Source organism: Mesocricetus auratus, unplaced genomic scaffold, assembly GCF_017639785.1.
Source record: "Mesocricetus auratus isolate SY011 unplaced genomic scaffold, BCM_Maur_2.0 Super-Scaffold_100676, whole genome shotgun sequence".
Taxonomy (NCBI): domain Eukaryota; kingdom Metazoa; phylum Chordata; class Mammalia; order Rodentia; family Cricetidae; genus Mesocricetus; species Mesocricetus auratus.
Window position 1 is genome coordinate 115,650,541 of NW_024429266.1, and position 13,339 is coordinate 115,663,879.

Sequence of the window (13,339 nt, forward strand, 5' to 3'; positions counted from 1 at the left end):
ACAAAAATGATGGCTTATCCCAAAACAACAGAAAGAAGATCTTGTCTCTCACTTCCTTTTCTGAATGGACAAATCAAAGGCATCTCCTTTACCTACCCACCAAGAGCTCCAGAATGAAGCCAGTGAATGTCTCACATCCTTCCTTCCCCACTGAGGAGAAATATAAGAATTTATCTTTAGTGATGAAAGTCTGCTATTTGAGGTTTTGTGGCTTGATAATCAATTTTCACTAAGAGCCTAGGCATGATATATATATATATATGTGTGTGTGTATATATATACATATATATATATGCAAGATGCTTCTTTGCCTAAGAAAGCATTATTTGCAAGAGGATCCCTCTCTCCTCCAAAGCCTTTTCCCAGAGAATGCCTTTCAAATTGTTGTTGAATTACAAAGAAGTATTTATTGTATGAGGTGATTAATGATTCCTGGGGAAATTGCTATTTTCAGTGTGATTTCATTTTGCTTTACAAGTGCATGTAGTGGGGGGGTTAATAAGTTGTAGCAGTAGCTACATTGCCTCCAGAAATGCTTAATGCCTGTTCACACCTTATAAAATGCACTTTCTGCCAGGTTCTTCCTAACTTGGGAAGGCATGTGTATACTCCTTTCCCCAGGAATTTTCTTGGCCTCTCAGAGATTAGAGCCCATCGTTTATTTCTAAAAGCTGGCTTTCCTGTAAGGGGAGAACAGATCCCCCTGGCTTGTGCTCAGTACAGCAAGGGTGGCTGAGCTTGTCCCGCTTATGGGAATGGTTTTAAATCTCCTCTGATATTACAGAAGCAGGTGAACATCCCTTCCCTCTCATGCATTTACTGCTCTGTTTCAAGGCCAGATGGCAGTTCGAGTACTCTGTGCAGTGTGTGTGTGTGTGTGTGTGTGTGTGTGTGTGTGTGTGATGCCTGAGTACCAAATTTCAATCAGTGAGCAAATACTAGGGATACAGAGATTGAGAGGTGAATTTTCATTTTTTTCCCCACCCTTTAGATCTAGCTCTCTGGGTGTGTACAGAAACACCCCCAGAGCACTGAGGAATATGACCCTAATCAGAATTTGGCTTTCTCCCAACAGTGAACTCTCCCAAATTGACCTTGCTCAGGGTGTATTTGGGGGTGTCATTATGCTTCTTATCCCCCAGAGGATACTTTGGGGAGTGTGGTGGGAAAGTTCACTTTACTCTAAAAACTCTACCTAAAGAAGCAAACAAGAATTCCCAAGCTGTGCTCAACGAGAAGACCTTAAGATCAGCCAAAAAACCAAGAAGCAATCTCAACCCCTTGCATAAACTATTTTTCATCTCCAGGGAAACAGGCAGATTAAGTGTGAAGGTGCAACAAATGCCCAGGGGCCACGCTCTTTCCAAGTGTGCTCAGAGTTCATCCCGTGGAACAGCTGCAGAAACTCCTGGGCCTCTGCTCAGCACGGTTTCACCTTTCACTGCAGGGACAGACATGTTCCTATGCCTTACAGAGACTCGAAGCCTGAACGCCTGGCCAAGTTTGGAAAGAGGAGCCCTCTCAGGACTCAAGAGCCTTCTGCTTTTTGGAACGTTTCCACAGTGGGTCAAGCTTGACAAGAATTCAAATCAAGTTGAAGACACACACACATACACACAGACACGAATTCTGAGAGTACTCAGAATGGACCTGAGCTCACACTGTCTACACATGGTCAAATATCTCCACCAAGAGGAGTTGGGCTTGGTTGGTTTGTTTTTTGGTTTTGGTTTATGAAAATCTTGGAATACACACAAATCTACCTCCTAGGTTCTTAATGTTTTTTAAAACGTTTATTCTTAGCACATTCCTCTTTGCACAGTCATATCGCTTTGTACAGTTGCAAGTGGGTCTAAATGCATTTCCCTCTCCCCCAAGATTGTGCCCAAGAATAAGACAACAATATCTCTATAACAGTATTTTAAATAAATGCAAGGAGAGGAAACTACATGCCACACCTACCATCAAGGTCTACACATTTTGAGAATTAAATAATCTGGTGAGGTCCTCAGTGTCTACTCAGTGAAGCTCATGTGAGCTGCCTTAAAGTAGATGAGGAAGGTAAGGAAACTGGGAAAGAGCCTGCTTCTTCTGCTTGTAACAAAGATACAACTGCATGTCCCCAGTCAGCAGGTGCTGTCCAGCTGACTCAAAGCCATTCGATGACAAGGGCTTCCTCACAGGTATCCACCCCTGGCAAGGTTGTCCGGGTCAGCAGGTTGCTCCACTAGGCAGTGTCCAGGACATCTGTCCTCTTGAGAATCAAACAGACACTTCTTTTTGGTCATGGTTTCCACCAAGTTGAATTTTGTTTTGGTGTCTGTTATGGTTTTCTTGGGGAGGAGTGGGTGAGGATAGGAGCAGGAGAGAAGGGCAGGTAAGTGACAGAAACTGATTTAAGTCCCCAGATGATTATATGGAGGAGGGAATGGGTGTGGAGGCACTAGGGAGAGGGTGGGGACTGTGAGTTTGTGCTTTTCCAGGCGGGCCGGCAGGGGCCGAGGCAGGGTTGGAAGATCGCATCTTGGTGTTGGGAAGTTTGTGGTCTTTCTTCCACTTCATTCTTCGGTTCTGGAACCAGATCTTGACCTGGCGCTCAGACAAGCAGAGCGTGTGGGCGATCTCGATGCGGCGCCGCCGGGTCAGGTAGCGGTTAAAGTGGAATTCCTTCTCCAGCTCCAAGACCTGCTGCCGGGTATAGGCGGTTCGAGAGCGCTTGGGCTCGCCTCCGTTATAACTGGGGTTGACTGAACGCCAGAACCCCGAAGGAGAAGGCCAAGGAGGAGGAGGGAGTGGAAGAGAAGGAGAGGAGGAGAGAGCAGATAGAGTGAAGAAGAGCAATTGGACATCATCATTATATAATAACCTGACACCAAGTTCACGCAAGATACATAAAACGGCAAAGAAAATGTTTCACAGGCTATTGACAACGGGAAACACCCGAGAGTCATAAAGAATGGTGCTGGGCATTGGGGCTGAAGAAAAGCTTCAAAGACACATGGCCCGGAGCCTCTGCCAGGGCAATTAAATTTATGGGGGCTATAATTACTGCCCTAACAGTTTGGCGTCTCGTAAATCTTGAGATAAAGGGACCCTGGGTACAAAAGGGTTCTCACGTTGGGACCAGGATTCGGGCAGCGTGCACACACCCACAGCCAAAGCGCGGGCCAGATAGGGGGTCCCTTCCCGCGCCCTGCCCCTCGCCCCCGCGCCCCGCTGCCCACCCGGCGGCGCCACATACCGGCGCTCACGTGGATCTTCTTCATCCAGGGGTACACCACGGGCTCCTTGCCCTTCGGGCCCACCGGCCCCTGGTCCGCCAGCAGCAGCGGGCACGCGGGGGCGCTGCCCCCCGTCGCGACAGCCGGGGCGGCGGGGCCTGGAGCGCAGTGCCGAGGGGGCGCGGGGGGCTGCGGGGCCGGGCTGGGGTGCACGCCGGGGGCCGGGGACTGCTCGGGTCGCGCGGGGCTGGCGCCGCGGCAGGCGTAGGGACAGGCGGCGGCGGGTGCGGGGTACAGGCCCCCGGGGTAGCCAGCCTCGCGCGCCCGCGGCGCGTAGTAGGCGGGGGGGCTGGCGGGCAGCGTGCAGGTTCGGGGCTGGCAGGTGCGGGGTGGTCTGGGGCCGCGGGAAGCCGGAACCCCCGCCCGCGCCGCTGTCCCCACCGCCCGGGCCGCCGTGCGGCGCGAACTCCTCGAAGGGAGGGAACTTGGGCTCGATGTAGTTGGAGTTTATCAAAAACGAGCTCATGGTCATTAATTTGTGAAGTGCAAAAATACTAATTTTTCTCGCGGTGTCGTTTTTCTGAGCTCGCCGAGGCCCCTCCCCCTCCCGCCGCGCTTCCCATCCCCCCCCCATCCCCGGCGCCCGCCCCTCCCCCCAGCTGTCAAACGCTCGCCCTTCCCCCTCCCGCCGCCGCCGCCGCCGAAGTTCGAGCGCCTCTCCCCCCCTCCGCCCCCGCGCGCACCCCGCAGCCCTGCGCGCCCCGCCCCGCGTCCCACGTGCCGCGCCCCGGCCAATGGGCGGTCCGCGCGCGCGGACCCGGATCAGGAAACGCGCGGGGGCGTGATGGATGCCGCTCTCCTCCCGGGCGGGCGGGAGGAGCAAGCCGGGGCTTGGGTTCCTCGGCCCCCCCAACTTGGACTCCGGCTGAGAAGTCGGGGCCTGGTAGGCTGTGGGTCCTTCCGAGCCCTCCTCTCGCCCACGTCTGTGCTAGGCCTCTCCGCGGCTCAGCGCTGACCTCCTGTCCATCCAGGCCTCGGGTGACCCTCCGAGGGTTCGAGACCCTCCAGGACAGGGAAGGACACTGCGACCAAGAGGCAGACCCTGGCTTTCTATCCTAGCCCCGGAATAAAACGAAGGAGGCCTACAGACCCATTTTTCTCTCGCCCGTTGATTCTTTACCCACTCTGCTGCTGGGGTGCATCCCTGCTTTGCAAAGCCGGCCTGGGGAAGCACAGGGAGGGTGGGTGGAATGGGCCGCTGAACAGTCCAGTTAAAGATGTACAACGAGGGCGTTCCTTCATGGATACTTATTTTTTTTTTCTTTTTTTTTTCCAGAGGCAGAATTTGTACAGCATTTTTTTTTTCATTTACGATTTGGAACCTTCCTATATTGCAGTTGACAGAGACGCTGACAAGAGCTAAACATGTCTCCATTACTGGGCGCTATTGTGAGACCTCCACCCTAGAATGGGAATGGAGAGGCGATGCCTGCACAAAACCCGGCTTTGAATCCAGTAACTTCTCATTACAGAACAAACCCCACAAGCCTGAGACAGAATAAGACCCTTACGGGTCTGATCGCCAACTGGTCTTCTAACCGTTTTTGTTTGTTTTGTTTTTCCCCTCCTTTTGGATGCCCCTTCTTCAAGCTGTATTTGGGGCAAGGGCTATATTTACAGGACAGTCTGTAATTTCTGAATTGCTGAAAATTAACATATTAACAATATCAGTAGCTCCGGAAAGGAAAGAGAGGGGACTGTTGTCTGCCATTTGGTAATTGAAATTTGGTGGGTAAACTAATTATGTCATTATTAACAAATAAATTACATATTAATTCCACCTAATGTTGATCCTTGAAGTAAATACTGATGCTTCATTCTTTCTTCTGAATATCAGACACGCCTAGATCCCCTTTGCATGATAGTAAAACAGTGCCAACTAGCATGTCACCATCCAAAGCATAACTCACATGTTGGCATGCAAAGCAAAAATATTTGAGTTGGTGCACCTAGTTGATTTTTCAAACAGCAGGATAAACCAACAACCTTCTCACAACTGAGTCTCGAAGACAAGGAAAGTTATAAACCCAAGCCTGGAGACACTTCAAAAAGAATGTCAGTTCTATCTTCATTTATACCGCTTACTCATTTGGGCTGCTAAATGCTGGGATATATTCGTTTGATGGATAGTCATTTAATGCTTAGCCACATAAAGACTATTATATGAGACTAATCTTTAATTTAGAAAAAGAGGTTAAAAAAAGGATCATGTTAGTTTCAGATGGAATTGTCCTGAAATGGCACAAAGAGGTGTTCCACACTGAACACATGGACCCATAGAGAGCTGTCCACTGACATGAGACACCCTGGATTTTTTTAATGAAATCTGAGCCATAGGCAGAAATCAACACTGATTATAACCTTTAGATAGCCTCTTTAGACTGGAGGGAGGAAATCTAGCCTGTGATGTAGCTGCCCTCTCTAGCAAGAAAATATATACACAAATCATATATTACCTAACTTAAGTAGCACACATATATACTATATATACAAATATATATGTATAACACATCTGGCTATGTTTCAAGTTGGAGGAAAAGCATCATGAGGGAATCTTGCTTGTTCCTGGTGTCACCAAGCACACGAGTCCTAACCATGTCTGTTTAATATTATTTACAGGCAGAGACACAGAATTTGTGTTGTTTAGCCTCAGAGTAGTCTACAGAGTCTTTGCTTTTAAGTATTAAGGAGACACTGGCACTGTTTTGTATATGGTTAAGCTGCACGAGTTAACCATGCCTGTTTCCGGAGGTTCTATTACTCGAGGAAGATGGGCTCACACAGAATCCCTCAAGGCCTGTAACTTGTCTTTGCGCTTCTATCATAAACACAAACGGAGCCAGGACCACCAAGTGTTATCTCACACACCGACATTTTGACATTTTACTGCAAGATTTATGGCTGTAATAAACAGTCTCAATACCTTTCCTGAACCTTCCACAGCCTCCCTTTGCAAGCAAGCATAGCATAATCCCATTGAATCGAATAATCTTTTGAAAAACATTAAAACTAAAAAGCACCTCTTGCCTTTACACAACGTCCAAGACACCAAAGGAGAGCTCAGAAGAAACTAACTTAATTAGAAAAACAAACCAAAGTTTACCAGCAGCATCTTGCCCCGGGAAAAGATGGAATGCCCTGGAATGGAGCAGAGAGGGAACATGCTAATCTTCGCACACCAACTGGCTCTAGTCCCAATCGGGGTTGAAGCACTATCTCTTCCTTGGGAAACTGGTAAGCACATTTGTTCATTTCCATGTGCAGGGATAACAGATATCCCCCAAAAAAGCTTTCTTAAAATCCCATTAAGTGAAATAACTTTTCATCATGCCCTCGGATCCCAGATGGAGGAGAGTGGAAGGGAGTCTGAGGGAGAGGGGCAACTGGAAGGAGACAGTGTTCTCTGCTAGGTTTGAATCTGATTTAAATCGTTTTGAATATATTTGGAACAGCCTTCCCACTTGAATGCAACCCTGTCCCAAGTTTCAAAGTGACCGAACAGTGACACCGTGTGCATTTTGTTTCTTATTAATCTTGCACATTGACAGTCTTTGTTAAATCACAGGCGCGCCCTCACCAGCCGACATTTTCATATTTGTTAGACGCGCTGACCTGAAGTTCACCTCAGCCTTGGACTTTGCGCTTCTAAAAGGTCTATACAGTGTCTTTTAGAGAGCGGAGTGCTTTACCCAGGTCAGTCCTTCCCAGGAAAAACCAAGGGGAAAAGGCAAAGGAAATGAAAGCATCATGGGATGTGTTGACTGTATTTGTCCTTTGTTCTTTAGAGTGGGGGCCTCCAGGCTGTCCTCTCTCCAGCGCTTCTCTGGAGCACATTGGGGGAATGGCAAGGCTTTAACCCGCCTGGTAGTGGCACTTGAGGGCTCCCTGCCAACTACACTAGGCATTTGGTTGTAGAGAAACAACACTTGACCGGCCATTTTTACCAATTAGCTTGTTTAGTTTGTAATTCCCTGGTAGTGCTTTAAAATAAAAATACAGTCCAGATATAAGGACTGACACTCATTTTAGGATTATTGCACGAATTTTACCCAGTCTGGTATTAAAAAAAAAAAGCAAAACAAAACCTAATGGTCAAAATCCTCTAAAGAGGTGAGCATTCTCAAAACCTGTGACTTCCACAGGGTGTTTCTGTATTGATGCTAAGGTGTGTCACAAGGCTTTAACCAAAAATGAAAAAGATTCCCTGGAAGAGAAATAATCTCTAGGTGAGCCAGTGGGTGCTGGGTTCTGTTCTTTTTTTTTTTCAGGAGACCAGATGTGAAGTGCTTACTGCTATAACAGCAGTGACATTCCATTTCATCTGGCAAACCCCATTTGGCTCCAAGCTCCTGGCCAGAGTAAAACCTTTACACATCGCACAACAGAGATACTCTGGTTATTTGCTCCCATGAAGGCAACATTTGGGAAATATTTACTCTGCCACTGAATATACACCTGGCACCATTAAATCTAACTAGCCTGAATGTGTAGGGATTGCCTCAAACATACCCTGCAAGGTGGATATTCTGAGCCCTTAAATTACTCCCAAAATTAAGAAGAAAAATATTTTATCTTTCTCATTGTTGCTTTCCTAGCTTGATCATTTGAAGGTCAATATATAGAAAAGGAAAATATGTCTGCTAGATATTATATTCCAACCCAGACACTTAAAGCTAATCTAGATGTATGAAAAATAAAATATTGGTTAACACTTCATTTGCAGCTGACAAATGAGGCATGGTCCCCTGTCTGCTTTTATACACCGGTCCCCTTCTCCTCTGTCCCCACACCCTCCTCCTTTGCACGACTTCTGTTCATCTCCCACCCCTGTTCCACATCTATTTTTTTAAGAAGTGCTTTCTGGAGAGCAGAAGTCTGGTGGTTTTACGACGTGGCACTTCATGTAGGAACCCAGCTTCCTGCCTTCTATACCATCACTCAGCTACAGATTGTAGCAGTCCTTACATCCAATAGTGGTTTAATAACAAACATAACAGAGAAGTTTCCAACCACGTGAACATAATAACACTAGTGAGCATTTCTCTGCCGGTAGTGGTGGTTTTAGGAGGCCTGTCCCTTTCACTCCGGCTTCCACCTCCCTGTCCTCACAACCTCTGCATTCAGTGAGTTGCAGCTGGAGCAGGGGCAGAGTCTGTGCTTGAAAATTGTCAAGAATACTCTTTGCAAGGTCCCTGCCCTTTTCTCCCACACTTTAGAGATCATTACACGTACTGCATCATAAAAGAAGACACCCTGACTAATCAGAATCACTCCCCTTTTTCATAGAAAGGGGGCATAATGGAACATTAGAAACTTGCTACTTGTTTTTTTTTTTTTAATGTCCTCTGATGAGTTCTAAGCATCTTTATTTTGTGGCAAGTCCACAAACCATGCCTGGCTCTCCAGCATTTAAGGTTTTGGTGTTTTGGTAATCTATGCCTATTTACCTGCAGCTATTCCCTCAGAATGGGAGTGATAATTCAATATGAAATGCAGCATGTATTGCTCCCAAAAAGAGGAATTTTCTACCCTTTCCTCCGTAATTGAGGTCATCCAACCACTAGAGTTCACCTGGAGTCCACACCGTGATACACGTGTCACTCTGAGCCATTTTATCTTTTGTGCTGATAGTCAAGATCGCAGCTCTAACATTGACATCAAACTCTGTCTGGGCAGATGACTAAGAGCGCTGCACAATGTAAACTTTTGACCCTCAACTCTTTGACCTGCAGTTGTAACACACTAACCACAAAGACACACAGCCTGAGCCCCCTCTTCAGGGGGAAGGGGCCCTCCGGATCTTAGGCAGTCCTGCTCCTACCACTTTCTGTGGGAATTAGAGGATGGAGTGTGTCTATTTCTGTGTATTTGTGACCACGTTTCCTGTCAAGCCAGTATCCTGCTTCTTTTTCTTCTTCTTCTTCTGTTTTAGTAAATCAGGAATTAGGAGCTAGATTAACTTGAAATCACTGGTGACTCCACTAACCAGGACAGTTTAGGGGAGAAACGGAGAATCTGTGGAAGCAGTAGTGTAAGAAAAGAGAGGGGGGAGGGTGAGCTGGCAAGGGGGTGTGGGGCAGTTTTTGTTGTATTTAAAAATAAAGCCGCAGCCTTAATTGTTGGGAGAGCTGGCTTGGGCGGGCAGGCGGGCCGGCTGACTGTGAACTTGTGCTAAAGCGTGCTCTGCTGGCGGGTCCTAGGGTGTGCAGATTTATACGCTCTGCATTTACTTAACCCGGCAGTGAACTGCATGGGCGCCATTTGTTAGGCGATGACAGACTTCACCTCCAGCAAGAGCTGCTTCACAAAAATCTCAATAATTACCCAGTAACCTTCATAACAAATATTATTATTGAAAAGGCCAGTTTGTGAGGAAGAGATCTGATAGAAGAACAAAACTCTCCAGAAAATACTAAACAAAACAAATCTGGGCTTCCCTTCCAGTTCAGTACCCCTCCCTGTTTGTGTGAACCCCTAGGCTGAATCCCTCACTTTTGCCTTGGCACCCTGTTTATATTCTCACCATTGGCTAGAAGAACCCCCTTGCTTCAGAAGCCGATGGGTTGCAGCCTAAGACACTGCCTTCCTTATGGTGAACAAGCCATGGGTAGACCCCAGCCAGAGAAGGGGAGATGTTAGGAGCATCTTGCAAGCTGAAAGCACTGTCTTCCTCTCTAAGTCAGTCTTCTGTACTGTGGTTGTTGGAATGTAACATTCCCCAACTCTCAACAAGTGAGAACCACTGGTTCTAAATCTCTCTCTGTCTCTCTGTCTCTCTGTCTCTCTGTCTCTCTCTCCCCCTCCCTCCTCCCACCTAAGTGAAGCAGGGCAATGTAAGAAACCGTAGGAGAAAAGGGGATCTTGGCATAATGTTGTGGAATTAGACCAGGGAAACCCTAACAAACCCCTAAGCAAGTGTGAGCAGAAGCCTTCTATGATACTCATAGTCAAGGGAATATTTTTTTTTTGGCTTGTAGAAACAAACAGGGCCTTGCACATTTCCGCCACCTTCTCCTTTTACAAGAAAACACACAGATTTCTGCCACCAGCCGAAGCTGGAGGTCTTCATAAAGCCCTCAGTGGAAGAGGTCCCCCCCAAGTAAATCCCTCTTTTAAAAAAAGACTCAAAGGAATCCACAAGAAGATATAACTCATCTACAAAATGAGCAGATAACCAACCATCTTCTTAAGTATGCATCCTGTGAAAACAGTAAGAAAGAAAAAAATTTCCTCCAGTAACAGTCACACAGATCTGACTGGATGCTGTATTTCTCAAAAGTCACTTAACTCCACATGGGTCAACCTGCCATCTTAAATTCTCCTTAAGCCTTGTAAAGATTAAAACAGACAGAAATAAGCAAGCTGACAACACTCATAGCCTGTAATTTTTTTTTAATTTGTGGGAAAGATCTCTAGGAATGTATTAGGTTAGATATGCTACCACCAGCCTTTTTACCCATTCCTACACCTCAGGGTGTGGCCAACGGATGTTGTGGTAGCTTTCTCTCTGCTAGACACACCCATGAACACCAGCATTTCTATGACCCCCCATTTCAACCACCAAAAAATATGCAAGCAAAATCACCAGACATATAACCAAAAACAGAATCACAACCCACCATTTTCTAATAACCCAAACTCGGAGCAGCAAAACAGAGAATCCAGCATTCTCAGACACATCAAATAGTAAGAACCCATTTCCATGTACATTTTTTTTTACTCCAGTTTTTTCTAAGAGTGCTGAGGCACCAATATTCACTTCACACCAAAAATAACTTCATGGATTCTTCAGCTCGCTACTGTTTAGAGGAAGTGGGATTTGTGAGAGAGTTTGTTTTTTGTTTTTGTTTTTCTTAATGTCCTAGGTTTTGCTTTCTTTGGATCTCTGAATTTGGGTTTCCTGGTGGGTTTATGCTGAATGAAAGAGATGTCTGCATAATAATGCTTGTTGGGATTTCAAATCAACACTTTAAAATGTTTCTCTTTAAGTACTTGGTAAATACCTTTACCAACTAGTACTTGAAGGAACTACCCAGCTCCAGAGAAAAAGAAGAGTCCCTTTGTATTTTTGTTTTTATTATTTGCTCCATTTCTAAACGTAGTTGGAAATTTTGGCTGAGGTCTCAAACAGGATTGGGGGAATATATTAGGTCTCTGGTGGGTACCAACCCTGAAAAGACCCCAGGACAGGCCAGAAAGCCCCCAGTTATTGGTTTCCTTTGCCACTGAAGGGTGTGGGAGGTTGGGCGCTGATGGAATTGTACCCAGGAAATTTTTATTTTACCCAACTTCACTCATTGGTGCAATTTTGGAGACTGTTTTGGAAAACATATATTATGTAAATGTCCTGGGATCAAACAGAAAGAACAAGTAACAAAAGAGACAAGGAAATCTCCTACTGACAAACGAGCAATTTCTTCCTAAACCACCCTTTATGATGTGTCAAGAAAAACAACCTAATGGCTCTAGGGACTTTTAAGTTGGGCATTGAAGACACCTCAATTTCCCTCAAAACTTTAGGCACAGTTTCGGAAGGGAGAATTTGTCTGTATGTTGAAGAGGAGTACGTTTCTCCATCTTTAGTGTTATCTAGGGAACCACTTAAGTTGCCTTTCGAGGGCCCTGAACATTGATGTCTTACTCCTACAAAGAGATGGAGGAAAAGGAAAGAAGGGAGGCAGAAGAAAGGCAAGCGGAAGAAAAGAAAGCGCTTTAACCCCGTTCAATTAGCCTGAGGATTCAAAGACTACAGTTAAATCCGGCCATAAAGTTTATTGCTTCAGACTCGCAGGCGGGTGAGAACACTGCCAGGGAATGAAAAGAACTGAGGAGCAGGGTTCAGGGCCTGGCCCGGTGCAGGGAAGCTGAGTACCCCCTACCTCCTAGGTGGGGACCCGCTGCCCCCAGCAACCTGGTCTCTGCCACCAGGCCCCAGCCAGCTTCCACTTGCTCCAGCCAGTCTGAAACGCAGCCCCGAAGGCCGCTGCCTCAATTCAGTCCTGCCAAATGACCCTGGACCGCGAAGACATATTGCCAAAGCCCCTTAAGGAATCCCGCCACAGTCGGCCTCGGCCCTGCCTGGGCCTTTCTTTCAAACTCTCCAGTTCAGTTCAGTTCAGCCCTCTACTCCAGAGTCCGGGGCCCCTTCAACTCCCAGTTCCCCATCCCAGAGCTCTGTGACCCCCAAAAGCCTGAACCTGGCCAAGCTTATAAAGATGGGCAGAGGCTGCTAAGTTTTCACACATAGACCCATTCTCACACACACACAAAACCATCTTTTTGCACGCCGGCAGAGCAGCGGAAGTCATTAACATCCACGATTGTGCAGCAATTAAAGTTAGGCCTTGGATGCGGCTCGGCCTCAGCGGCTGTTCACCGTGCATGCGGCCTCCTCAGAGCTACCTCTGGCTTTGCTAATTTGGGCAGAGGAAAAAAGTTTGTTCTCCCATTTTGAATTCAGAGACAGCTTCAGCATTACTGAGCCAGAGAGAAGGAAGAGCAAGAAACTTTTCACAGTGCAAATAAACTCAAGAGGAGAGCTTACCTTAACTTGGAGGGAGCCATTTTTCAGAGAGTTTTGAGAACTTGTGGTTTGGACACTTCTCAACCTAAAATTGACAATTTGAATGACCAGGCAGCACACGTAGCCTGCAAAAGAGTCAAATGGAGTCCAGCGTTAGTGAGATTATATGTTATGTGGTATATAATGTTGGATGTCAACTCCCCAAAACCATAAAACTTACTTTAATGGCCCCACGTGACGTTTTATAGCCAGTGAGCCGATCTGTCTGTGCTATGGATGATTTTACGATCTAATTCATAGACAAAACCCTATTCATTTGGCACCCAAATGTCATATAGCCGGAACTGGGGCTTATAAAGTTTACTGTTTTATAACTTTTAAAAGGAAAGACGGCATCCGTGTAAGCAGCCGGTAAATGTGCAAATCTCTAGTTGCTCTGCTTCAGCTGCTCTGAGGAGTTTCCCAATGGAGCTAGGATGGGGTAAGTACTTTCCATTTGTAGCAAATTAATTGTAGCAAAAGAAGCCAACTGGGC

General features: G+C 46.6%; 1 protein-coding gene and 1 long non-coding RNA gene across 2 annotated transcripts; one reads left to right on the forward strand and one right to left on the reverse strand.

The window, feature by feature from the left end:
• Positions 1 to 1,778: 1,778 nt before the first annotated feature.
• Hoxa4 (homeobox A4) lies at positions 1,779 to 3,818 on the reverse strand. The gene is given in 3 exon segments (XM_005088685.4): positions 1,779 to 2,747; positions 3,242 to 3,569; positions 3,571 to 3,818. Coding segments are annotated over 3 exon segments (846 nt in total). The 5' UTR covers positions 3,754 to 3,818; the 3' UTR covers positions 1,779 to 2,412.
• A 195-nt stretch (positions 3,819 to 4,013) lies between these two features.
• LOC121136490 lies at positions 4,014 to 5,061 on the forward strand. Its single transcript, XR_005873543.1, has 2 exons — positions 4,014 to 4,164; positions 4,558 to 5,061. It is a non-coding gene; the product is annotated as an uncharacterized LOC121136490 (long non-coding RNA).
• The last annotated feature ends 8,278 nt before the right edge of the window (positions 5,062 to 13,339 follow it).